Source organism: Dermacentor variabilis, chromosome 5 (assembly GCF_050947875.1).
Source record: "Dermacentor variabilis isolate Ectoservices chromosome 5, ASM5094787v1, whole genome shotgun sequence".
Classification (NCBI taxonomy): domain Eukaryota; kingdom Metazoa; phylum Arthropoda; class Arachnida; order Ixodida; family Ixodidae; genus Dermacentor; species Dermacentor variabilis.
Window position 1 is genome coordinate 116,883,709 of NC_134572.1, and position 24,293 is coordinate 116,908,001.

The 24,293-nt window shown below is 50.1% G+C and overlaps 1 protein-coding gene and 1 pseudogene across 1 annotated transcript in view; one reads left to right on the plus strand and one right to left on the minus strand.

The window, feature by feature from the left end:
- LOC142583091 (corticotropin-releasing factor-binding protein) overlaps positions 1-24,293 on the minus strand; it is a 137,020-nt gene that overhangs the window by 27,542 nt on the left and 85,185 nt on the right. Inside the window, exon 3 of the mRNA XM_075693387.1 lies at positions 23,850-24,007. Within this exon, the coding sequence (XP_075549502.1) occupies positions 23,850-24,007 (158 nt within the window). The remainder of the gene's footprint in view (positions 1-23,849; positions 24,008-24,293) is intronic.
- On the plus strand, positions 8,179-9,543 carry LOC142583090 (uncharacterized; annotated as a pseudogene).

Below are 24,293 nucleotides of genomic sequence, written 5' to 3' on the forward strand. Positions count from 1 at the left end.
GACTCCAAACAACTGTCTGCCAGCGGTGAGATCGCGACAACGGAGGCCAGCAGCGAAGAGATGCAGTTGACTGTATGCTGAGCAGCTCAACGACGATCCGGGAGCAGTGCAACGAGCCCTGTGTGACGACTGGTTGCCTGCAGCGGAACGACTGCGCGGAATTCCTGCCTGCGAGGCTTGGTGAGTGCGGCACTTTCTTCTTCTGAGCTTTGCCAGGCTTTTGTTAGTGTCAGAAACAGAGCTGGTAATTGTGGTTGTCGTTGCTGCCGGGTTAGTTTGCGGCAAGACAATAGTAAGCAGTAGAGAAAGCAGCATTCAGAGCAGCCATGGATTTGAAGTCGTTGCGCAAACCGAAATTGTTGGAGCTTGCAAGAGAGTTGGGTCTGGATGTCTCAGACAAACTAAGAAAACCTGAACTGCTAAAGGCTATTCTTGAGTTAGAAGCTGAGGATGACGAGCTGTCGGAATGCCTTGAGACCATTGAAGAGAGGGAGACTGCAAAAAGACAGGAGCGCGAAATAAAAGAACAGAAAGAGCGAGAGCAACAAGAGCGTGACCGTCAACACGCTTTGGAAATGAAGCGTCTTGAGGTAAAGATGGAACGCGCTCGTAATGGAAGTCAGGCACACGGTGCAGGAGAACGCGTATTGTTCAAAATGACTGACCTGATGCGGCCGTTTAAGCTTGGAGAGGACATTGGTTTGTTCCTGGTTAACTTTGAGCGAACGTGCGAGAAGCAGGGGTTCTCTCGGGAAACGTGGCCACAGCGCTTGCTCACTTTGTTACCCGGCGAGGCGGCCGACGTAGTCGCTCGCTTGGATAGAGAGGAGGCAGAGGATTTCGACACAGTGAAATCGAGTCTTCTAAAAAAGTACCGGCTGTCTGCGGAGGCGTTCCGTCGGAAGTTTCGGGAAAATGAGAAAGGCAAAAGTGAGTCATATACAGAGTTTGCGTATAGGCTTATGTCGAACATGCAGGAGTGGCTCAAAGAAGAGAAAGCGTTTGGTGACCACGATAAAGTTCTGCAGTGCTTCGGGCTAGAACAGTTTTATAGTCGGTTACCGGAGAACGTGCGATACTGGGTCTTGGATAGGCCAGACGTTTGTACGGTGGCTAAAGCCGCTGAGCTAGCCGAGGAGTTTGTGACGCGTCGGGCTCGCGGAGCTAAGGACGGTCAAAAGGGTGAATTTGGCTCGAAGTTTGAGAGGCCGAAGTTCACACCCATGAGAGCAAAGGGGAACACGCGTAGTGCGGATGCGAGTGGAAGCAGTGCGACCGAACCTAAGGAGACGGCGGCAGCCGAAGCCGAACGCAGAAAGCGGTTCGAGATGAGGCAAGCGCGCGTTTGTTATACGTGCCAGAAGCCGGGTCACTTTTCGGCGCAGTGTCCGGAAACAACACCAAAAGTTGTGTTTTTTTCAATAGGCAGCACTGACGAGAACATGAAGCTTCTCGAGCCTTACATGCGAGACCTCCTCGTGAACGGGAAAGAGTGCCGAGTGCTTCGCGATTCCGCAGCGACGATGGATGTAGTTCACCCGTCTTACGTAGAACCCCATATGTTCACGGGCGAGTGCGCGTGGATCAAGCAAGCCGTGGAAGCTCATAGCGTGTGTCTGCCGGTAGCAAAAGTGCTTATTGAAGGACCTTTCGGAGCGCTTGAGACGGAGGCGGCAGTGTCATCTATGCTGCCCCCCCAGTACCCGTACCTATTTTCAAACAGGTCCGATCACCTCCTGCGCGAGAAGGGGCTTTTGTTTGGTGAGGCTAGCGTTCAGGCCTTAACCAGATCGAAGGTTCGGGAGCTCGCTGCAAAGGCGGTAGTTGCGGGGCCGACGTTATCAAACAATGAGAAAGGGTCAGAGGCGCAGCAAGCCGATATTCAGAGCACGCCTGAACTGAATAAAATTGAGTCTGTAACGTTAAAGGCGCCAGATACTGGAGAGGAAATGCCCGATAAGGGAAAGTTAGAAGAGCTATCTACAGATTTGCTCATCGCGCCTACGTCAGACGGACTTGATAGGTTGCTAAAAGTCAGCCGGTCGGCTTTGATAGCCGAGCAAAAGAAGGATGGCAGCCTAGAAAACATTCGCTGCAATATCAAGGAAGGTATCGCCAGGAAAAATGCGCGTTTTGTGGAAAGAGGTGGAGTCCTGTACCGGAAGTATCTAGACCGCCGAGGAGTGGAGTTCGATCAGCTGATCGTGCCTCAATGCTATCGTCAGGATCTGTTGCGCTTGACGCACGGGGGTTCGTGGTCCGGACACCTAGGAGTTAAGAAAACTAAGGACCGTCTCTTGCAAGAGTACTATTGGCCAGGGTGTTTTCGGGACGCAGACCATTTCGTGAGGACATGTGACACTTGTCAGCGGGTGGGCAAACCAGGGGACAAATCAAGGGCGCCGTTGAAATTGGTACCTATCATTACGGAGCCTTTTAGACGGCTCGTTATTGATACAGTGGGACCTTTGCCGGTAACAGCCACGGGGTACAGACACATTTTGACTGTGATCTGCCCAGCGACAAAGTTCCCTGAAGCAGTGCCGCTTAAAGAACTCAGCTCAGTTGAGATAGTTAATGCACTACTGTCCATATTTGCGCGAGTTGGTTTTCCTGCGGAAATCCAATCAGATCAGGGCACAGTGTTTACTAGCGCTTTGACGACAACTTTTCTCGAAAGGTGTGGGGTAAAGCTGCTACACAGCTCCGTGTACCACCCACAGTCGAATTCCGTTGAGAAGCTCCACTCCGTCATGAAGCGCGTGTTGAGAGCGTTGTGTTTTGAACAACGAACTGACTGGGAGCTGTGTCTGCCTGGGGTGATGTTTGCTTTAAGGACCGCGCCGCATGCGGCTACGGGGTTTTCGCCAGCTGAACTGGTGTACGGTCGCTCGCTTCGATCTCCGCTTCGCATGCTTCGAGAATCGTGGGAAGGTAGGGGCGACGACCCAGTCGTGGTGGAGTACGTGCTTAAGCTCCTCGAACGCTTAAGAAGGGCACAGGAGTTGTCAGGTGAAGCAATGACAAAGGCCCAGCAGAGGGCCAAGGTTTATTATGATCGGACCGCCAGGGCCCGTCGTTTTGAGGTGGGCGATGAGGTCATGATATTGCGCACATCGCTAAACAACAAACTAGACGTGCAGTGGGAGGGCCCAGCACGAATTGTTCAGAAACTGTCGGACGTTAACTACGTGGTAAGTCTGCCAGGAAAGCGGAAAGCACAGCAAGTTTACCACTGTAATCTGCTCAAACCTTATAGACAAAGGGAAGCAGTGGTGTGCATGATGGTAAACGTTCCTGAAGAGCTTCCGGTCGAGCTTCCCGGACTAGGCTCAGTGACGAACAGGGAAGACACCGGTCAAGTCATTAGTGACCTTATCAGTAAAGCACCGCTGTCGCCTGAGCAGAAAACCGAACTACACCAGCTATTACAAGAGTTTCAAGGTCTGTTCTCTGAGAGGCCTGGTAGGGCTTCTGTACTTGCTCATGATATACAACTTACCTCCCCAGAGCCAGTACGATCCAAGGCGTATCGGGTGTCACCCCGCCAGAGCGATATTATGGAGGCTGAGGTAAAGAAAATGCTACAGCTCGGTGTTATTGAGGCAGGTGAGAGTGATTATACCTCCCCTTTGATTTTAGTTGAGGTACCGGGCAAGGAACCTCGTCCTTGCGTCGACTACCGCAGGCTTAATTCCATCACTAAGGATCAAATTTATCCGATCCCTAACATCGAGGAGCGCCTTGAGAAAGTTAGTAGCGCTCAGTTTATTTCCACCCTAGATCTTGTCAGGGGTTATTGGCAGGTTCCACTTACAGAAGAGGCTAGTAGGTATGCGGCGTTCATTTCACCAATAAGAACATTCCGTCCTAAAGTGTTGAGTTTTGGTTTGAAGAACGCGCCATACTGTTTTTCAAGCCTCATGGATAAAGTGTTGCGGGGACAGCAAGAATTCGCTTTACCGTATCTAGACGACGTAGCGATATTCTCCGCATCCTGGTCTGAGCATATGGCACACTTGCGGGCAGTGCTAACCCGCCTGCGCGAAGCGGGCTTGACAGTAAAGGCTCCTAAGTGCCAGTTAGCACAGGCCGAGGTTGTCTACCTCGGTCACGTGATTGGTCAGGGTCGTCGCCGCCCCTCTGAAATAAAAGTGGCCGCTGTGCGAGACTTTCCGCAACCGCGCACAAAGACCGATATTCGGTCGTTCTTAGGTGTCGCCGGCTACTATCAGAGGTACATCCCCAGGTACTCTGATATCGCGGCTCCCCTGACGGATGCTCTAAGAAAGTCAGAGCCTCAAACAGTCGTCTGGGACGAGACAAAGGAAAGAGCTTTTAGCGCCCTAAAGAGTGCCCTAACAAACCAGCCTGTGCTACGATCGCCAGACTATACAAAAGGGTTCATTGTTCAGTGCGATGCTAGTGAGCGAGGCATGGGCGTTGTACTGTGCCAACGGGAAAAGGGAGAAGTAGAACACCCCGTCCTGTATGCTAGTCGTAAGCTGACCAGTCGTGAGCAGGAGTATAGCGCCACCGAGAAAGAGTGTGCATGTCTCGTGTGGGCCGTTCAGAAATTGTCATGCTATCTAGCCGGCTCGAGGTTTATCATTGAGACGGATCACTGCCCTCTCCAATGGCTGCAGACCATCTCTCCCAAAAATGGCCGCCTCCTGCGCTGGAGCCTCGCTTTACAACAATATTCCTTTGAGGTGCGTTACAAAAAGGGGAGTCTCAACGGTAACGCCGATGGCTTAAGTCGAAGCCCCTAACGTAGGAATCAGCCTCAAAATTGTTTGTTACTGATGTTTTTCTTCCTGAGGCAGGATTTTTTTTAACATATTGCTTTTGTTTAGTGTTTCAAAGTGATGATATGCTTTCTAGTGCAATTTTCCAATTTGTGGACGCGTTCTGAGTGATGCTAGACTACTGTAAGGAACTAGGCAGTGGTATAAAAAGGGGAAAGAGCCTGGCAGGGCTTAGTGAGGGTTGTGCCGTGCTTGCTGACTGAGCGGTTGAGTTTCAGCGTAGTTCTAACGCTTGCCGGGAACGAGAACAAAAATGTGAACTCTCCCGAAGTCACTTTGCGGTGTCCCGTGCGAACCTGAACGAGAGAACGAGGCCTTCTCTGTGCGCTGCGCTCAAGAAACGTCGAGGGACGCCCGACTTCGGTTATGAGCATCATCGAGCGACATCCCTCCGGACAGCGGATGCAGTCCCCTGTCCATCGGGATCTCCTTCCCCCGGCGGGGCGGTCTGTTGCGTTTCGCCTGCGACACGCGGTTTTGCCGGCGCGACTGCGGCGGGGCGGCAGACATTTTGGCCCGTTCGGCGTCGCCGCAACGCTCCCCGCCAGGCGTTTCCAGGCGTTTCCAGGCATGTTCCGATGCCACGTGTCTTCATGTGCGTGTGTGAGTGTATGTGCCATTGTGCCCGAACCAGGCGATGCGACAGCAGGGGTCACCCTCTCCTTCCAGTCATTGTGCCCGAACCAGGCGATGCGACAGCAGGGGTCACCCTCTCCTTCCAGTCATTGTGCCCGAACCAGGCGATGCGACAGCAGGGGTCACCCTCTCCTTCCAGTCATTGTGCCCGAACCAGGCGATGCGACAGCAGGGGTCACCCTCTCCTTCCAGTCATTGTGCCCGAACCAGGCGATGCGACAGCAGGGGTCACCCTCTCCTTCCAGTCATTGTGCCCGACCGGCGGCAGTGTGCGTCACCTTAGCCCATTGTACAATCACGTGCTCGTCTATTGAGGGGTTCCTTCTTGCCCTCAACTGCGAGAGTATAAAAACAGCTGCCCCCGGACGCCAAAAGGAGGGCTCCGATTTCTTCTGTTGAGTAAAGTGCTCTCCCGTCTCTCTACTTCGGTCAACCTGACCGCCAACTCTTTGCGATGTTAAAATAAACAAGTTGTTTTGTTGTTACCAGTCGACTCATGCTTTGCCGGGACCTTCGGATGCTTCCAGTTGTACCCCAGGCCGCCAGGCCAACGCTACCCTTGGGGCTTGCGACCCAGGTACAACCACGGGCGTCAGCGCCGAGTTCCCAACAACCGATGCCATCGGTGGGATCCAAACACTGGTCGGCCACGATCTCTCGTAGCAGCTCGTGTAGCTGAGGTGGTCGGCATCGGCGGCCGCTCGCTGTGACTGGGGGGCTCTAGTCTGTCTGGGGTTTTCCTCCGGATTTTCGGCTCGCCTGCCCAGTCGTTCCCACTGTTCTAGCCAGGTCTTTGTAGTCTCGGCGCGTGCAGTTCGGTCCTCCTCGGTGAGACCAGTCAGCGCCAAGCTCTCGGCCAGGGGGCAAGATCGGGGATCTGCGGGAAGTCTCGGACACTGTTGTAGCACGTGGAGGAGCGGCACGTCGGATCCATGGCGAATAGTTCGTGGCGGCGTTGGTTTGTGAGAAGAGCGCCAGTGCGGGCTTGAAACAGCAGGGCGCTGCCTCTATCTCCTCGGTAGTGCGGTGATGGGCACGGTTCCGGCTTGTGGTGGTAATATAGTGCCAGGCTTTGCTTTTTTGTCAGTGTGGTGTGCCAAATCGTTTTTTCAGCATCATTGATTTCCTTGATGGCGGCCTTGCGCCACTCTGCCTCTGTCTTAGTGTCGTGGTGCTTTGAATTTCGGCTGTATTTCGTGTCTAGGGACGTGTAGTTCCGAATCCAAGCCGTCTTGATGTTTATGTATCTTAGCTGTAGGTACATTCTGCGACTGTAATTTGTGTTTGCCACGAATTTGAGTCTGCCGGCGTATTGTAATTTGGACCTTGCCTCCCTTGCCTCGTACGAGGACCAGCTCATTTCCCCGCTTACTGCTGCATTTGTAGTGGCTATGCAGCCCCCTAGCAGCCAGCGGCCTAGTTCTGTTTGGTGACGCTCCAGGTATTTTATGGTTTCACTGGAGTAGGCCAGCACACCGTCTGCCTATGTTGTCACTGGTACTACAACTCCCTTCCACAGTGTGCGTCCGACAGTGTATGGGTTGTATGGATGTCTGGCCAAGTGCCAGATGCGGCCTTTGAGGCGATTAGATTTTTTTACTGATGCATTTTGATGCGGATCCAGAAAGTTTGGTTGGTCGCTGAGAGTTACGCCGGGGTATTTTTATTCCGATGTTCTTTTTTGATGAGGTTCCTCTGGAAGGTGATTTCGTCGCTAGTGTTACTTGTATTTATTCCAACCCACTGTACTTTGTCAGTGTTAAACCTTAGCTGGTCGTTTCCTGTAACTTGGGAGCAGGTGTCGAGCTGGTGTTGAAGGTCAGCTGCTGATTCTGCTAGCAGCACAGTATCGTCAGCGAATGCCAGACATGAAAGTTTGGTGTATTCTTCTTGCTTGTCAGTCGTTATCGTGGACAGGCGGAGGCCTGGTCCCTCATCGTCTAACGTTTGGAGTAGCTGTGTGATGTATATGTTGAATAATGTTGGGGACAACGGGCATCCTTGCTTAAGTCTTATCTTTAGCTCGGCTTTTTTCGACCTTAGTTCTTGTAGTGTATACACTGCTGTGCAATCTGTGTATAGGTTCTTGAGCCGGTCTAGGCTTTTACAATCTAGTCCAATGCTCAGTAGTTTTTGCCAAAGCCTCGAGTGGGGAAAATCGCCATAGGCTATTTCCATATCAAGGAAAGCCAGATATAGCGTTGATTTTTCCTTATTTTTCATCTCCATAGCTTGGGTGAGAGTGAATATATGGTCACTTGTCCTGCAGTTTAGTCTGAAGCCGTTTTGAGGCTCTGTGAATAGGCTATTTGATTCACAGAACTTTTGTAGTCTTCGGTTGAGGATTGCGCTGAACAGCTTTTGTACATTGCTCAGTATAGATATCGGGTGGTAGGAATTTAGTTGTTCAATTGGTTTGGTTTGGTTTGGTGCCTGTAGATATAGCGCAGCCCACTACGGGGGATTAGCCATGAATCGGGCGCAGTGGGTCGAAAAAGAATTAATACCTAAATAGGATTTCTTTACTGAAAATGAGATATTAAATGAATTCTAATCGTTAATAATAATTTTCATGCTGTAGTTTCCTAAATGTATAAGTTAATATTTTTAGTTTCTTGTTGTGGAAAATAAAATAGTAAAATTAGCATGGAAGTCTTCATGTTGTCATTACAGAATTATATATGGCAGCACATACGTTCCTATTACAGTGTCCTAGGAGAAAGAAGAAGACGGCGTTCCGAACGGTCGCTTTTCTCATGTTCTCCGCTTCAAAGGTTTTATCGGCCCCTGGCCGAGGTGCTGCTCAGGCTTCAGCCAGCAGCAATGACTACCGTGTTGTGTTACCCCGTCTTCCTACCGGTAAGCTGGTTGTGGACTCCGTTTTCCTGCATGCTGACTTAAGTGGTCGACCGTACAGAGCCCAAGACTTCAGAGACGCCCTTCGGAACGTTATTGACCTGAAGGAAATAAGTTCCATCGGACAATTTCAGATGTCGCACGTGTGGATGATGACGTGCAAATCAGGGATGACAAAATCAAAGCTAGTCGCATGCGGGGAATTATCCGTAAAAGGTAGACGCTGCGTCGTCATTGATCCTGAGCCCACGGAAGTTCAAATGAAGCTTTTGTGGCTTCCTGAGCGTTTGGAAGATGACTATATTCGAGATGCGCTTCAGGCTTACGGGAAAGTCAAGTCTATATCAGCAGAAAGCTGGAGAGTATCGGAGATGGAATAAATGCGTACGCTAAATCGGGACGTGGTGTTGACTCTTGCCGATGGAGTGAGCGTGGGGGACGTTCCACATCTACTGTCTGTTTTTGGAGTGCAGAGTCTCGTATTAATTCCAGGCCGGCCCCCACTTTGTCTGCGCTGTAACAGGGTGGGGCACATTCGTCGAAACTGCAGAACCCCGCGTTGTGAAACCTGCCGACGCTTTGGTCACACATCTGAAGAATGTGTCGTAACATACGCCGATAAGTTACGACACAGAACAAAGCCTCCGGATGAAAGCTTGCAAGAACACATAATGGACATTACGGAGGTTCTTGACGCGACGGGAGACATTCCCTCTTCCGCGGAGACCCGCTGTGCCAGTAAGGCCCCTCTGCCTGTTAAAGACAGTCACAATGGCATCGCAGAACTGCCCGTGAAAAACGAAAGTAGCGAAGAGAAAGATGACCAACCGAAGCAACAACCCAAAGGAGCACCCGCTACCACGGAGCCAGCTGCTGCCCAGCAAGCGAATGAGGGAGCCGGAGACGACTCACCTGATGCACCCAAGCGTCTCGACACGTGCGCTGAGCCGGCAGAGGACAGACGAAGTAACGCGGATACTTCAGTTCCGAAGCGCCGTGCGACTAACAGATCGGAATCAAGCACAGACAGCGAGACGACCAGTACCACAAGAAAAGCACGTCGCCGCAAAACATCGAAACACTCAGGAAAGTGCCGTCGATCACGGTCCAGAAGGCCAGGTGGGGTTTCGGAGGGAGCCTCACCGTTGCCCTCTAGGACCGATCACATAGATCATTAGGTCCAAATAGTTGGTAGTCACCATGGCCCTGTCCCAGCAACTTCTATTCGCAACCTTGAACGTACGAGGCCTTCGGTCTTTGCAGAAACAGGCGCAGCTTCGCCGGCTTCTGTCTAGGAAGCGCGTCGACTTCGTCGCCGTGCAGGAGACGAAGATTGAGCGTGATGACGAGACAGAAAGGGCTTTGCGACCTTTTCTGTCTGAGTATAATGTTTGCGTTTCACACGCTCTTGGTTTATCTGCGGGCTGTTTCCTGTTTCTGAAAAAGAGCCTACTTTATTCAGCTTTTAGTTATCATGTCGACACTGAAGGTCGATATATATGTTGTGATTTTGTGTTGCAGGGTGTGCCATGGCGCATAGTCAACGTCTATGCATTTAATGACGCTGCAAAACGAACTCTTTTATTTGATACTGTGTCTAGTCTATTGGACTGTGATCGCTGCATTGTTTTAATGGGAGATTTCAATTGTGTATGTGATCCCAACGATCGAAGCGGCATTAACACTCAGCGGGACAGGAGTGGTGAAGTTTTGTCTAACATAATAGAAAATGCAGGGCTCGTTGATATAGGAGTGTCGGGACAGGGAGCTCGCTCTTATACAAGAATTCAAGGTCATTCCTACCCCCGCCTTGATCGGATTTATGTTTCTTCATCGCTCCTCTCTCGAGGACTATCCTGCATTACTATCCCCGTTTCATTCTCTGATCATTGTATGGTTATCGCAAACATTGGTGAAAAATTTGTAACTAATTTCCGACCACAGTGGGCACTCTGGAAGCTTAACTCTGAGCTCCTAAATGATCAGGAATTTATTAATCGCGTGCGCATGGCTCTAGCCAATTCTCTTTCTAGTGACTTGCCATTATTTGCTGCTTGGGAACTCTTTAAACAAGAGGTTCGTGCAGTGGCTATAGAAATTGGATCGGTGAAATCATTCTATAGAAAGAATGAAGAAAAAACGCTTCTTAAGAGCCTATGTAGCCTTTATGAGATTGAATGCGAAATGCCAGGCACTTACATTGTTGACATAGAAAACATTAAATGTGAGTTACAAAAGTATGACGCGCTACGTTACAGAGGTGCGCGAATTCGATCTCGAAACAGGCGTGCTCTGCAATCTGAGCAACCAACACGTCAAGCTTTACTTGACGAGCGACGTCACGGTATTTCCAAAGTAATTCCGGAAATATACTCCGAAGGTAGTCTTGTAACAAATACTAATGACGTAATTTCTCAGTTCGAAACTTTCTACACTATGTTGTTTAGTGCCCCTCCGGACGAGTTTTAGAGAGTTTTGTATCTCTTGTTAAACCATTACAGGATGATGACTGTGCAGTCATCAGTGGTAGCCTTACGATTCAAGAAATTGAGCTAGCTATTGATCAGCTGCCTTTGTCGAAAACACCCGGCCCCGATGGACTTTCATGTGAATTTTACAAAGCTTTCAAATCAATTATCAGCCCCATATTATTGGATATTTTTATTTCAAGTTTAGAGATTGACGCCCTTCCGCAGTCTTTTTGCAAAACCCACACAGTTTTAATTGCCAAAAGTTCAGATAGAGAGAAACTGCGTTCCGTTGAAGGCTATCGACCAATCACATTGTCAAACGTGGATTACAAAATTTTTGCGAAAGTTCTATCTAATAGATTGCAATTTGCGATGTCAATTCTAATTGGTTCCCATCAGACATGTGGAATCAGGGGCCGATCAATCCAAACCAACATACATATCGCCCGTACCCTTCTTCAATACTGTTATGGTTCCACTGAGCAGCTTGCAATGCTCCAGGTAGACCTTGCTAAAGCTTTTGATCGTGTCAGTCACTCCTATTTATTTTCCCTTCTGGAGCATGTTAATGTTGGCTCCATTGTGCTTAAAGGCGTTAGGCTTTGCTACACCTGTTGTACTACACGTTTAGTTATTAATGGCCAACTCTCCGAACCCATTTCTATTTGCTCATCAGTAAAACAAGGCTGCCCGATGTCCCCACTACTATTCGCCCTTTACCTGGAACCGCTATGCTTAAGCGTAATTCAGTCCAGTAACATCCATGGCTTCAATATACTGGGTAATGAAGTTAAAGTCTTAGCTTATGCAGACGATCTAGCGTTCTTCTGCACGGATAAGTCCAGTGTTGAAAAAGTAGTATCGAAAATAGAAGAATTTGGCAGCGTATCAGGAGCGCGAATGAACTCCTCAAAAAGTTTAGGCTTATGGTTTGGCTCATGGTGCTATACACCAGAACAGTTTGCAGGCGTTAAGTAGACTGATGTCCCGCCAAAGTATCTTGGCGTGCCGCTAGACGCATATAAATTAAGCGCACACTATTGGAAAGAACGGGTTTCGGTACTTCAAAATTACGCCCAGACATTCGTTCCACAACGACTTTCTATTTTTGGAAAAGCCGAAGCCTGCAATAAGTTCTTGGCAACAAAAATTTTCTATGTATTGCAAGTTATCCATTGTGCTAGGCTATACATCCAACGCTTTCACCGTATCTTTGCAACCTTCGTATGGTCTTCAACTTTTGAGCCCATGAGGCGCGATAATATTGTTACGTGTAGCTGACGTACGAGTCTACAATATATTTACACGTAGACAAGCGGTGGCAATGATGGCGACGCTATATCAAGCGGTGGCCACGTCGTCTTCCTTCTCCTCAGTGCAGCCACACTGTGGCGGCTGTTCCGTAGCATCACCCCCGGCAGGAGAAGCGCCGTCCCGGTGCTTAATCTACACATCCGCGGCGGAAGGTGTGTGATATGGCTTTAGCCTCGCCACGTGAACGATGTCACTTGCAGCCGACGATGACGCTGAGAGGCTGGCGGGGATGACTTCATACGTGACATCGGTCACTTGTCGCACCACACGGTATGGGCCAGTGTAGCGGGACAGCAGCTTTTCGGAAAGGCCCACACGTCGAATGGGGGACCAGAGGAGCACCAGAGAACCCGGAGTAAATTGTACGTCGCGATGGTGGCAATCATAGAGGCGTCTCTGATGCTCCTGCGAGGCCTCGAGACGGGTGCGGGCGAGCTGGCGCGCGTGGTCGGCGTGTGCGATCGCGTCGCGGGCGTATTCAGTGGATGAACGTGTGGCCGAGGGCAACAATGTGTCCAAGGGCAACGCGGGTTCTCGGCCATATAGGAGATAGAATGGTGAATAGCCGGCGGTGTCGTGACGCGATGAATTATACGCGAACGTCACATATGGTAAGTGAAGATCCCAGTCGTGGTGGTCGGTCGCGACGTACTTGGATAGCATGTCGGTGATGGTCCGGTTGAGGCGCTCCGTGAGGCCGTTGGTCTGTGGGTGGTAGGACGTGCTGAACTTGTGCTTAGTCGAGCAGGAGCGGAGGATGTCCTCGACGACTGCCGACAGAAAGCTGCGGCCACGGTCAGTGAGTAATTGGCGCGGGGCACCGTGCACTAAAATGATGTCATTGAGCAGAAAGTCAGCAACGTCAGTAGCACAACTTGTCGGGAGGGCTCTGGTGATTGCGTACCGCGTAGCATAATCAGTAGCGACGGCGACCCATTTATTTCCGGAGCCCGAGAGAGGGAACGGTCCAAGAAGGTCTAGACCAACACGGAAAAAGGGTTCCGGTGGGATGTCGATCGGCTGAAGACATCCAGCTGGAGGTGTGGAAGGCTTCTTCCGGCGCTGACAGGGCTCACAAGTGGCAACGTAGCGCCGCACGGAGCGAGCGAGACCCGGCCAAAAGAAGCGACGGCGTACACGGTCGTATGTGCGCGAGACGCCCAAGTGTCCAGCCACGGGAGCGTCGTGAAGTTGTTGGAGGACAGTCGACCGCAAGTGGGATGGAATTACGAGCAGAAGGTCACGGCCGTGTGGATCGAGATTGCGGCGGTATAGTGTCCCTTCCTTAAGGAGAAACATCCGGAGAGAGGCGTCGCCAGGCGTTGACTCCAGATGGTCGATGAGGGCTCGTAAGGAAGGATCGCGGCGTTGCTCATTGCCGATTTCGAGCAACTTGGACAGAGAGAAAACGCAAGTGATGGTGTCCGCATCAGCCGGGTCGTCGACGGGGTAGCGGGACAAACAATCGGCATCCTGGTGCAAGCGTCCCGTCTTGTATACCACGGAGAAGGTATATTCTTGCAGGCGTAACGCCCAGCGAGCGAGTCGTCCCGTGGGGTCCTTGAGCGAGGATAGCCAGCAGAGCGCGTGGTGATCAGTGATGACACAGAAGGGGCGTCCGTACAAGTATGGGCGAAACTTGGCAACAGCCCACACAAGAGCGAGGCACTCGCGCTCTGTGATTGAATAATTGCGCTCGGCGGGTGATAGAAGTCGGCTGGCATAGGCGATAACGCGATCATGTCCACGCTGGTGTTGTGCTAATACTGCTCCTATGCCGTGACCACTGGCATCAGTTCGAACTTCCGTTGAAGCAGACGGGTCAAAATGGGCCAGAATTGGAGGCGTGGTAAGGAGAGTAATGAGCTGCGAAAAAGATGCGGCATGGTCAGGTCCCCAAGAAAATAGGGCGTCTTTCTTCAAGAGGTCGGTAAGGGGACGGGCGATGGTCGCAAAATCCTTCACAAAGCGTCGGAAATATGAGCACAGCCCTACGAAACTACGAACGTCCTTGGTAGACTTCGGAACAGGAAAGTTCGTAACGGCGCGAATCTTGTCCGGGTCAGGTCGCACGCCTCTGGCGTCCACGAGGTGTCCAAGGACGGTGATTTGGCGGCGAGCGAAGTGACATTTGGACGAGTTCAACTGGAGACCGGCGCGGCGGAACACGTCAAGAATCGCTGAAAGGCGGTCTAGATGCGTGTCAAATGTGGGTGAGTAAACGATGACGTCGTCCAGATAGCACAAACAGGTGGACCACTTGAACCCCTGAAGCAAAGAGTCCATCATTCGTTCGAAGGTGGCGGGCGCGTTACAGAGACCGAAAGGCATCACCTTGAACTGATAAAGGCCGTCAGGGGTAACAAATGCAGTCTTCTCTCTGTCCATGTCGTCGACGGATATCTGCCAGTATCCGGACCGTAAGTCGATAGAAGAAAAATAAGTGGCACCGTACAGGCAGTCTAGAGCGTCATCAATACGTGGCAAAGGGTACACGTCCTTTTTTGTGATTTTGTTCAGGTGGCGATAATCTACACAAAAACGCCACGTTCCATCCTTCTTTTTGACAAGTACGACGGGAGAAGCCCAGGGACTACAGGAAGGCTCGATAATGTCCTTTGCAAGCATCTTTTTGACTTCCTGTTGGATAACAGCTCGTTCTGACGCAGAAACACGATATGGACGACGGTGAATAGGGTTCGCATCGCCAGTGTTTATGCGATGGGTCACGACGGACGTTCGACCTAAGGGTCGATTGTCAAAGTCAAAAATGTCACGATAGCCTTCAAGAACGCGGCAAAGGGCTGCAGCTTGAGCAGGTGTAAGGTCAGAGGAGACCATCTTCTTCATGTCGACGTCAGTACTGTGCGATGACGTCACGGTATGGGCTGAGCTGTAACGATCTTCCACTGTGAATGGCTCGACCTCATCCTCCTGCAAAGCGCGAATTATAGCCAAGGAGATCCCCTGAGGCAGAACTTGCGCGGTTAGCGCGAAATTGACGAGTGGAAGGCAGGTGCGGTTACCAGTAATTTTCAGCACAGTGTGCGGCACGATAACACCATGTGTAAGCATAACGGCCGGAATTGGTGCGGCCACGTAATTGCCGTCAGGTACAGCTGGTGAGGACAACAAGTCTACGTGTGTCATAGAGTGAGGTGGTAGGCGAATAAAATCTATGCAGCTCAGATGGCTGGGAGGCGGGTCCACAGGGTCGGCAAGAAGAGGCAAGTCAAGGCGAAGTGAGCCGGCCGAACAGTCAATGAGGGCAGAATGATGGGCAAGAAAATCCAGACCGAGAATGAGTTCGTGAGGGCAATGCTCGATGACGGTGAAGAGAACGACGGTGTGTCTCTCAGCAATGGTGAGTCGGGCAGAGCACATGCCAACAATAGCGACAGTCCCTCCGTCGGCGACTTGTACAAATCGGTTCGGGGCAGGCGTCAGAACTTTCTTGAGCCGACGGCGAAGAGCAGCACTCATAATGGACACATGCGCCCCGGTGTCAATCAACGCGCACACAGGAACATTGTCGACGAGAACGTCCAAAAGATTCTTGTTCGTCGGTAAGGTGAAGCGAGGATTTTGAGCCAATGTCGTCTTTGCAGCTTCACCTCCAGAAGCTGCGCTGTCTAGTTTTCCGGTCGGGGGTGCGGCGAGTAGGTCGGAGAAGGAGCACGGTGAGACGGGGGCGAGCGAGATTGACGACGGGAGGGAGAAGGCGAGCGGGAGTAGCGGGGTCGTGTCAAAGGCGTCGCAGGGTCAGATGATGGGGTGGGCATAGAAGGGGCGAAGGAAAAGGACGCACTAGAGGGGCGAGGGTGGTAATTAGGAGAATAGCGTGTGGGGGAAGTCCAGCGGCTGCGGCAGTGGCGAGCGACATGTCCAATGCGTCGGCAGTTAAAACAGATCGGCTTGTCGTCCACGGTTCGCCAGTCGGAGGGGTTGCGCTGTCCATAAGAGTAAGAAGGTCGCGGTGGGGCCGTGCGTGGAGAGAGAGGTTCCGAGCATGCGGAACGAATGGAGTGCAGGCCGACGTTGGATAACTCTTGACGGACGATGGCCTGGATCAAGGAGATTGTCATCGGAGAATGATCAGGTGACGGAAATGAAGGGGCCGCCGGTTGTGCCGCTTCGACCTCACGACGAATAATGCGGGTCAAGTTGTCACATCGCGACGGCTGGTGGAAGAGGTCGTCACAGGATGACGTAGCAGCTGTGTTGGGAAGTCGCGTGATGTGCTGGGATAACCGGCGGCTTTTAGCATGCTCAAGACGGCGGCACTCCTTGAGGATCGTATCGATGCTGGTGACGTTGGTAAACACCAGTAAATTGAAGGCGTCGTCAGCAATCCCTTTGAGGACGTGATTTACCTTATCGTCCTCAGACATGGTCGGGTCAGCCTTGGCACAAAGGGCCAAGACGTCGAGAATGTAGGACACGTAGGACTCGGTCGACGTCTGTACACGTGTGGCTAGGGCTTTCTTGGCATTGACTTGACGACCGAAGGGATTGCCAAAAAGGTCGCGGAGCTTCTCTTTGAAGAGATCCCAGCTCGAGATCTCCTCTTCGTGAGTCTGGAACCATGCAAGTGGAGCTCCGTCGAGGTAGAAAACAACGTTCGCGAGCATAATAGTCGAATCCCACCTGTGACTGGTGCTGACACGTTCGTATAAGCGGAGCCAGTCGTCAACATCAGGACTGCCGACTCCGTTGAAAACACCAGGATCCCGAGGTGGGGAAATGGCGACGTAGGTCGGGGCTGCAGGCGGAGACGGTTGCGTAGAGGAAGTGCCGCCAGCAGGAGCCGAAATTGCACTGTCGCCGTTGCGACCGCTGCGAAGCTCCATGACGGGTACGGGGAACGTCCACCTCCACCAAATTAATGTTACGTGTAGCTGACGTACGAGTCTACAATATATTTACACGTAGACAAGCGGTGGCAATGATGGCGACGCTATATCAAGCGGTGGCCACGTCGTCTTCCTTCTCCTCAGTGCAGCCACACTGTGGCGGCTGTTCCGTAGCAATATCTTTAGGCCTGTTAGTGAAGGTGGGCTGGGCTTAGTACATCTTTATGTGCGGCAAATAGTGTCTCGTTTCTTCTATTTTCGCGATACTTCCCATCCTGTAATTCGTTCATACATGCAAATCACACTTGTTAATGTGTTACCTGATTTAGTTGTTTCTTCACGTTTTTCTTCGCGCTTATGCTTGTGGGGGTTCATGCAAGAAGTTTACTTGGCGGTTCGTTTCCTGACAGTTCGGTTTTCCACTGAATACTTGTATTCTGTGTCGCGCAAAACGTTGTACAAAGACTTACTATCCATGCTATTTCCGCCTCCACTTTACCGATCAATATACATTAAATTGCCAGGCCACGATGTGCTAAAGCGAGTTCGCAAAATGTATTTATCCCCTTGCTGCAAAATATTCTTTTATAAAGTTCATAGTGAAACCATACCGGTTAAAACATGGCTACAAAAAAAGGGTATCTTTGTTTTTTCTGTTAACTGTCGCCTTTGTGATGTACCAGAGACAATTGAACATTGTTTTATTAGCTGCACCGACGCCATCCTATTTTGGGATGTCCTCCAACGGACTTTAAAGAAAGACTTTGATATTAACGCTCATACTGTGCGATACCTGCTACCAACCTGTGATAATAGTGCGCCTTTCGATATGTTTTTTGTAATGGGAATGCACAGTTTGTGGAAAACGCGAATGATGGACCGCAACGCCGAAACGGTTGTACCTACAAGGGCAAATTTCATCCAAATGACACTACACCTAAAGCAGGTTTATGATGGACTCTGTGTACAACCGGACTGGTACCCTATTTTGTTGAGGTGCTTATCCTTGCCACCCTTCTAAAGTGACACGAACGTTTCTACTCACAGTATGAACGCTACCTTTTCTGTGTGTGACTTTCAATGTGCCCTCCATTCTCTGACTATGCAGAACTGGTGAACGTCTGGTCGAATGGTTGAATGCAACTATAATAAATACCATGAAAGAAAGAAAAAAAAACTATTACAGTGTCCTAGTGCCGACGCCCCCAGAGACAGAATGATAGGTAGCGTAGTGGCTAATTGGTTTTTCCTTTGCCCTTGTGCATCAGGGTCACTTTTGCCTCTTTCTATGCTGGTGGGATTTGACACGACTCAAAGATGCTGTTGAAGTAGTGTTGTAGTCCCTCTCTTGCTTTTGTCTTTAGTGCTTTCAGGAATTCGTTGGGGATATCATCGGGGCCTACTGCTATTTGGTTTTTAAGGTCGCTGATGCCTCGTTTCAGTTCTGTTGTGGATATTGGGTTCAGTATGCTATGTTCTTTTTTTTTTGTCCTCTTCATTTTATCAGTCGCTGTGTTTAAGGATTGTGGTGTGTGATCTTGTGGATTGTCTTGGAGTGTTTTGAAGTGTGATGTCAGGTATGTTTCCATCTTTTCCTGTGTTTTCAAGACCAGTGCGTAGAGCAGTTATTTTCAATGTGGTCTCTTTCCGTTGCAGGGAGTCAATGTACATCCAGAACCTTTGACTGAAATGTTTTCGTTCCTTTATTCTGTGGCTTTCTTGTTGCTTGAAGGCGGTGTCGAATTTTTTGGCTACCAATTGTTTAACCTTTTGTTTCTGGTTTAAGTAGGCTTGCCACGCATTGGCTTTCTCAGTGGTTTCCTTTTCATTTGTATGGCGGTTTAGTCTGGAGAGTCTTTAGCGTTTTGATATTTCTTCTTTAACTTCCTTGTCGGACCAGGGCGTTGGTTGTGTTCGGGTCTCTGTCTGCAGGTGTAGGCACTGCGACTGCAGGAGTCGCTAATGTTGTTGTGACAGCGTACACTACCACGTTAGGCCGGCATACCGCAATCCCTAATACATTTGCGCACGAGCTAAAACTGCTGAAACTTTTTAATGCCGAAGCTCTTAATGTCATCTCTGAGCATGAATTACGTTAGTACCCGCCGTGGTTGCTCAGTGGCTATGGTGTTGGGCTGCTGAGCACGAGGTCGCGGGATCGAATCCCGGCCACGGCGGCCGCATTTCGATGGGGGCGAAATGCGAAAACACCCGTGTGCTTAGATTTAGGTGCACGTTAAAGAACCACAGGTGGTCAAAATTTCCGGAGTCCTCCACTACGGCGTGCCTCATAATCAGAAAGTGGTTTTGGCACGTAAAACCCCAAATATTATTATTAATTACGTTAGTGTCGTTAGTATATATATATATATATATATATATATATATATATATATATATATATATATATATATATATATATCCTTTCAATGAAATCCTAGCACTTTGCTTCTATAGTCTGGCGGCAACAAATCGGGGGTGCCAGCCTCGATCTACGACAGAATATGTTTGCTGTTAAAAGTTGGCTTTACTCCTACAAAAACAAGAAAACAAAACGAAACACGTGCAGTAATCCGCTTTTTTTTTCATGGCGCGACGGCGCATGCGCCCTGCCCTATAGCAGTTTAGCCGCGAAACGTTTTGGAAGGGACGCGCGCGCGACAGCGCGGCCAGATATAGGGGGAAAGTACCACCCTCCCCCCCCGAAGAAAAAGAAAGGCACACGGGCGCGCACTGCAGCGAACACTTGTGCAGTGTAACGCGTTGGTTCGAACTCCACTGCTCCATAGCTCAACATCGGTGCGGTGCCAAAAACGCGCGTATAGCGTAAGAACGCAACTCCACTTTAAAACAGAAAGTGGCGAGGGCTTCGTCCAGACTGCACCGTGAACCACGTAGTTGCCGCATTCCATTGATGGCTATCAAATTTATCGACAAACCCCTGCGTTACACTTGGGCGACACTTTCAAAACGTCACGTATTGCTGACGCAGCCTTCTTGCAGTGTCGGATCCCTCTTGCTGGTGGTGGCAGCGTGTGCCTGACTTCACGTACTCGTTTAAGGCGTGGTAACACTGGGTCGATACGAGACCGATAAGACGCTGACGTCAACGATTGGCCGACTACTCCGCACAGTGTGTCGCTGAGACCATTTTATCATTACATGCCGACAACGATGCAACCGACGGGCGCCAGTTGTAGGGCGAAGGGATTTCTTGTCAGCGGCACCGACAAAGTCAGCGTGCCGACCATAATCGCTCGACCGATCGAACCCCACGCGATCCGCCGTCGAACCGACAATGCGATAGCCGCAGGGTATTCCCTTTTATATATGATTATTTGCACTCAGAATGCGTCGACACGACTTCAAAGTTGAAATGCACCAGCTTCAGTCCTCTCAAGCCGTGCACACGAAGTTTGAGCCCATGTTGATTCTGCTTAGCGTAGTTTCCTTTTGTCCTCCAGGCTCCGTCGACTTCGGGCCCCCGCTACCTATGGACATGAACTTAAAAAATAAGCAGTTAAGACTAGAGAAACCTCTCTTATAGTTCAGTTGTGGCCCTATAGTGATTTGATATCAACTATTATTCACATCGCTCGGCGCATACACAATAAGCGGCAAGCGGCGACACAGTGCTGTGCCAACATATGTATGTACGTACGTACGTCACCGTTCCTGAAGGCTGCCCGTCGCATTCGCTACGTAGATGGGTTGGTTTGCACGTGTTGTTATGCTGACACAATCCTTAATTCAAAAATGCACTGTTTACCTCTGCGTCAAACGAGAAACAATGTGGCGGTGCATTCGGTACAGCAGCATAAACAACCTCCATGCTCAGTTACCAAAGGTGCCAGCGATGGCGTCAACGTTATTGCGAAAGAACTACACGTCCTATAAATGACGTCTTATGCCGAGCACAATTTTCTCTAACAATACTTTATGGCACGCGCAAACTGTAAGTATCATGAAGTTAAACAAAAGCGAGAATCAGTAATACCAGCTCGTAATATGTGCGTGTGGATCGCAACTGCCGTTGTCTAAGTGGCTCGGCCGGTCATATCGATTCGTCTCGCGATGGAACAAAACGGCTTATATGCGCAGATATGTTTGCTTTTCTACGTTTTGACATTATTCCATATCAGCGATTCGGTCGTTTCTACAATATCCGAAGCTAACAGTGACCTGTGGAAGTAGATGTCCATGTAAACAAATGCACCGCTTCAGCAAATCCGACGTGGAAGGCTGCGCGCTCAAAGGCTTCTCGAATATGCGAAATGTTTAATGAAGGTGTAAAAGGAATACAAAAGGCGAGGTGCAAGCGGAGACATCAGTGACAACAAACTCCAAGAAAGCCGCGTCGGTACACGGTACTAAGCGTGCCTGTATCGGCAGCACTCTTAGCACTAGCCGATGGGTGAACGACATGCTGCACCGGAGAAGCCATTAATAAATAATCGCGATCCGCGAAACGCACGACCGACACACACTCAACATGGGTGCCGGTATACGAATCAACCGGTGAAAGCCTCTGCACTCTTCCAAAACATTTCCACCAGCGTGAGTCAGAGGGCAGCACAGGAACATGAAAAAGGCAGATTGCCGACGCTTTCGCCAGAGCAACTTCTAATTACGAAACTCCCGGTCTTCTACGCTAGCTCTCCCGGTTCGCTTCCAACTGAAGTAAGCATGGCAGCCCCGCCACATTCTCGCGAAAAGCGAAACATCGCGCGCGGCATTGCAAAACATTCTAAATTTCTCGGCACCGACGGGGCGAGCTTTTGCCAAATTATTGAAGGAAGTGCTCTCGGGGCCTGTCCCTAGTTAATTGACTTTTGGCGCTTGAAGAACCGGCGCGACATCTCGATAACGTGTGGTACGAGCTGTTTCTTTTGTTGTTGTTGTTGTTGTTGCTTGCTTCCGCCTCGCAATCATTCGCAATAGCCCTCCCAGAAGAAAAGCAGGGATGAAGTGGCTTTATTTTATACCTTGAATACGGTGTGATGTATCGCTAGTTAGTTTACGGCATAGTCAGAGACGAAGCCGTTCGTTTATAACTGAAGTGACCCGGAAGTTCTCATACTGGAGGACGGAATGACTCATTCTTAATGCGTGACACGACATTCATTTTCCCACGCCAGGAATAATGTAGTACCTGTGTCTCACGAGCTATGTATGCAGAGACTATTTAACGAAAACGCGAAGTGGCATAATTGCACTGTGCCTCGTCAAGCAAACTGGAATTACGTTCAGCCGTCTAAAGAAGTAAAGACAAAAATATACCTCAAGCCTCTGCGCGTCCCAATTGCGTAACATGCACCCGAACTTCCACATCGGACGGCGACATACGCGAGCGCAGGCGTTCGCGAGGAAGTATAAGAAGCACACCGACGTCTTGCACGTAGATGCGGCCAGCATCGCAAGAAGCACCGCATTTGTCGCAAGCGTAGTCAACAATCACGGGTACCGAAATAAACGCGTCGTAGGTTTCCACAGTGAGCGCTGCAGAGGTATAGGAACTAGCGATTGGGTTATAGCCATCACAACGAGACCGCGCTGGGATTGCGTCATAGTTTTGAAGGACTCCCAGCGCGCATGCAGAAAATTTTCCAGGGCCGCAATATCATTCTGATTTGGGCGCACCAGCTCCCGCCATACATACAAATCATGTTGATTGCGGGACACGGGTGGTCCTTAGGCGGCAATCAGCAGGCACACACCTACGACCGAGTGCACGCACACCGGGAACCGCGAGAGGGTCACGCCGAGCAGTTTCCACGCCGAGCCCATGCCATTAACCCAAACGCACATCCTATAACACTATCGCATTTCACGAAGAACACCACCGCCACCCCATAATGCTCAGACGCGAGAGGCGCCCGTAATGTGGCGAAAACTCTAAACACATTTCTGCATTTTTAGTATTTATCACGCCATACACACTGCCCTGTGTTCCTACGAATGCCCACACTGCGATCAATGCGCAACGCTTTACTACACGGTATGGGCTTGCGCAAGCACGCCACAGCTCACACCCGTAACACACTCCACCACACGGCAATGGGAGGCAGCGTTGTCCAGCTCCTACTGGATGGACCAGCTCAACTTGGTCAACCCAGCGAGAAAGGCATCTAAGGCTGCTGGACTCTTGAATTGAGGGGACTACCCACTCCAAAGCGGAAGAGCTACCTACGCTCGTGTGCTCTTTTCTATAAAGTTTACTCGCTCTCTCTCTCTCTTTCTCTCCCGGAGACTTGTGCATAATAGTAGGCTTGAGCCAAACACGAAATAAGGCGGACTCACGTCAAGCTAATATTTTAGAGCTAAAAAGAGGGTTCATAATTTGGAGAATTAGTTACTATCATCTCATCTGTTGGGCAAGGAAAAAAGAATGCTACTAATTGGACATTATTATCACCAATATGAATAAACAAGTACCATCTTTCTCTTTAGGTCAACTTAAATTGCAACTATGCAGGACATAAAAAAAGTTGTGTTACGATAATATAAATCCCAGCACATGCATCCCTACATTTATGGGATCGACATGTCTTAATGGAAATGCAAAGAAGGAAGAATTATACGTCCCAATAATTACAAGAACTCTCAGTTTTTTTACCTTTTTGTATGCGTGTAGTGACATTGCGGTAAACGTACTTACTGTCTGGATGTGCTTGTATGCAATCACAGCTGTGCGTAATATTAAACGTTCACATGCTCCCCGTGTTTTTCTGCGCTGATACTGTGGGTAGCCTGCTTATAACATGGTCATTTCTCACTTACACCTGACACCTTTCTTTTTTTTTCTTCTTTTTGTCGTGAGCTTTAGCCGCTTCGGTATACTTTCAGGGTATGTGGGACAGGTGGACGATTCCGTAACGTTCGCATTGCTCTTGCTCACTGCCGTCACTCACCGTGAGTAGGCCCCCCTTGGTGCAGCTGACGTCGAAGCGCAGGATCTCGAACTCGACCACGTACTCGGGATCCGCGACGACGTACAGGGCACACACGGCGTCGTTGCCCGACGAGATGAATGTGTACTCACCCTCCACGGACTTCTGGAATATGCAGTCTGCGGGGCACAAAAGCGGGAGAGACACGTGTGTCACGCGAGCCTGCACGTCAGCGACAACCTAGGAATAATAAAAAAGAACTGTATAGACACTTTGTATGCTTAGAAGTACAGCTCCAGGAGGAGTTACAGTTAAGCCTTCAGTAGCAGTGGAAGGTAAAATAGCCTATAAATTTAGAGAACTCTTCAACTGGCTCCAGTTCCGCTGAAGAGTTGGCGCGTTCTACAAGTGAATATTATTATTAAGTACAAAAAAAAAATAGGGCGCGTATATAAGCTCTACGCA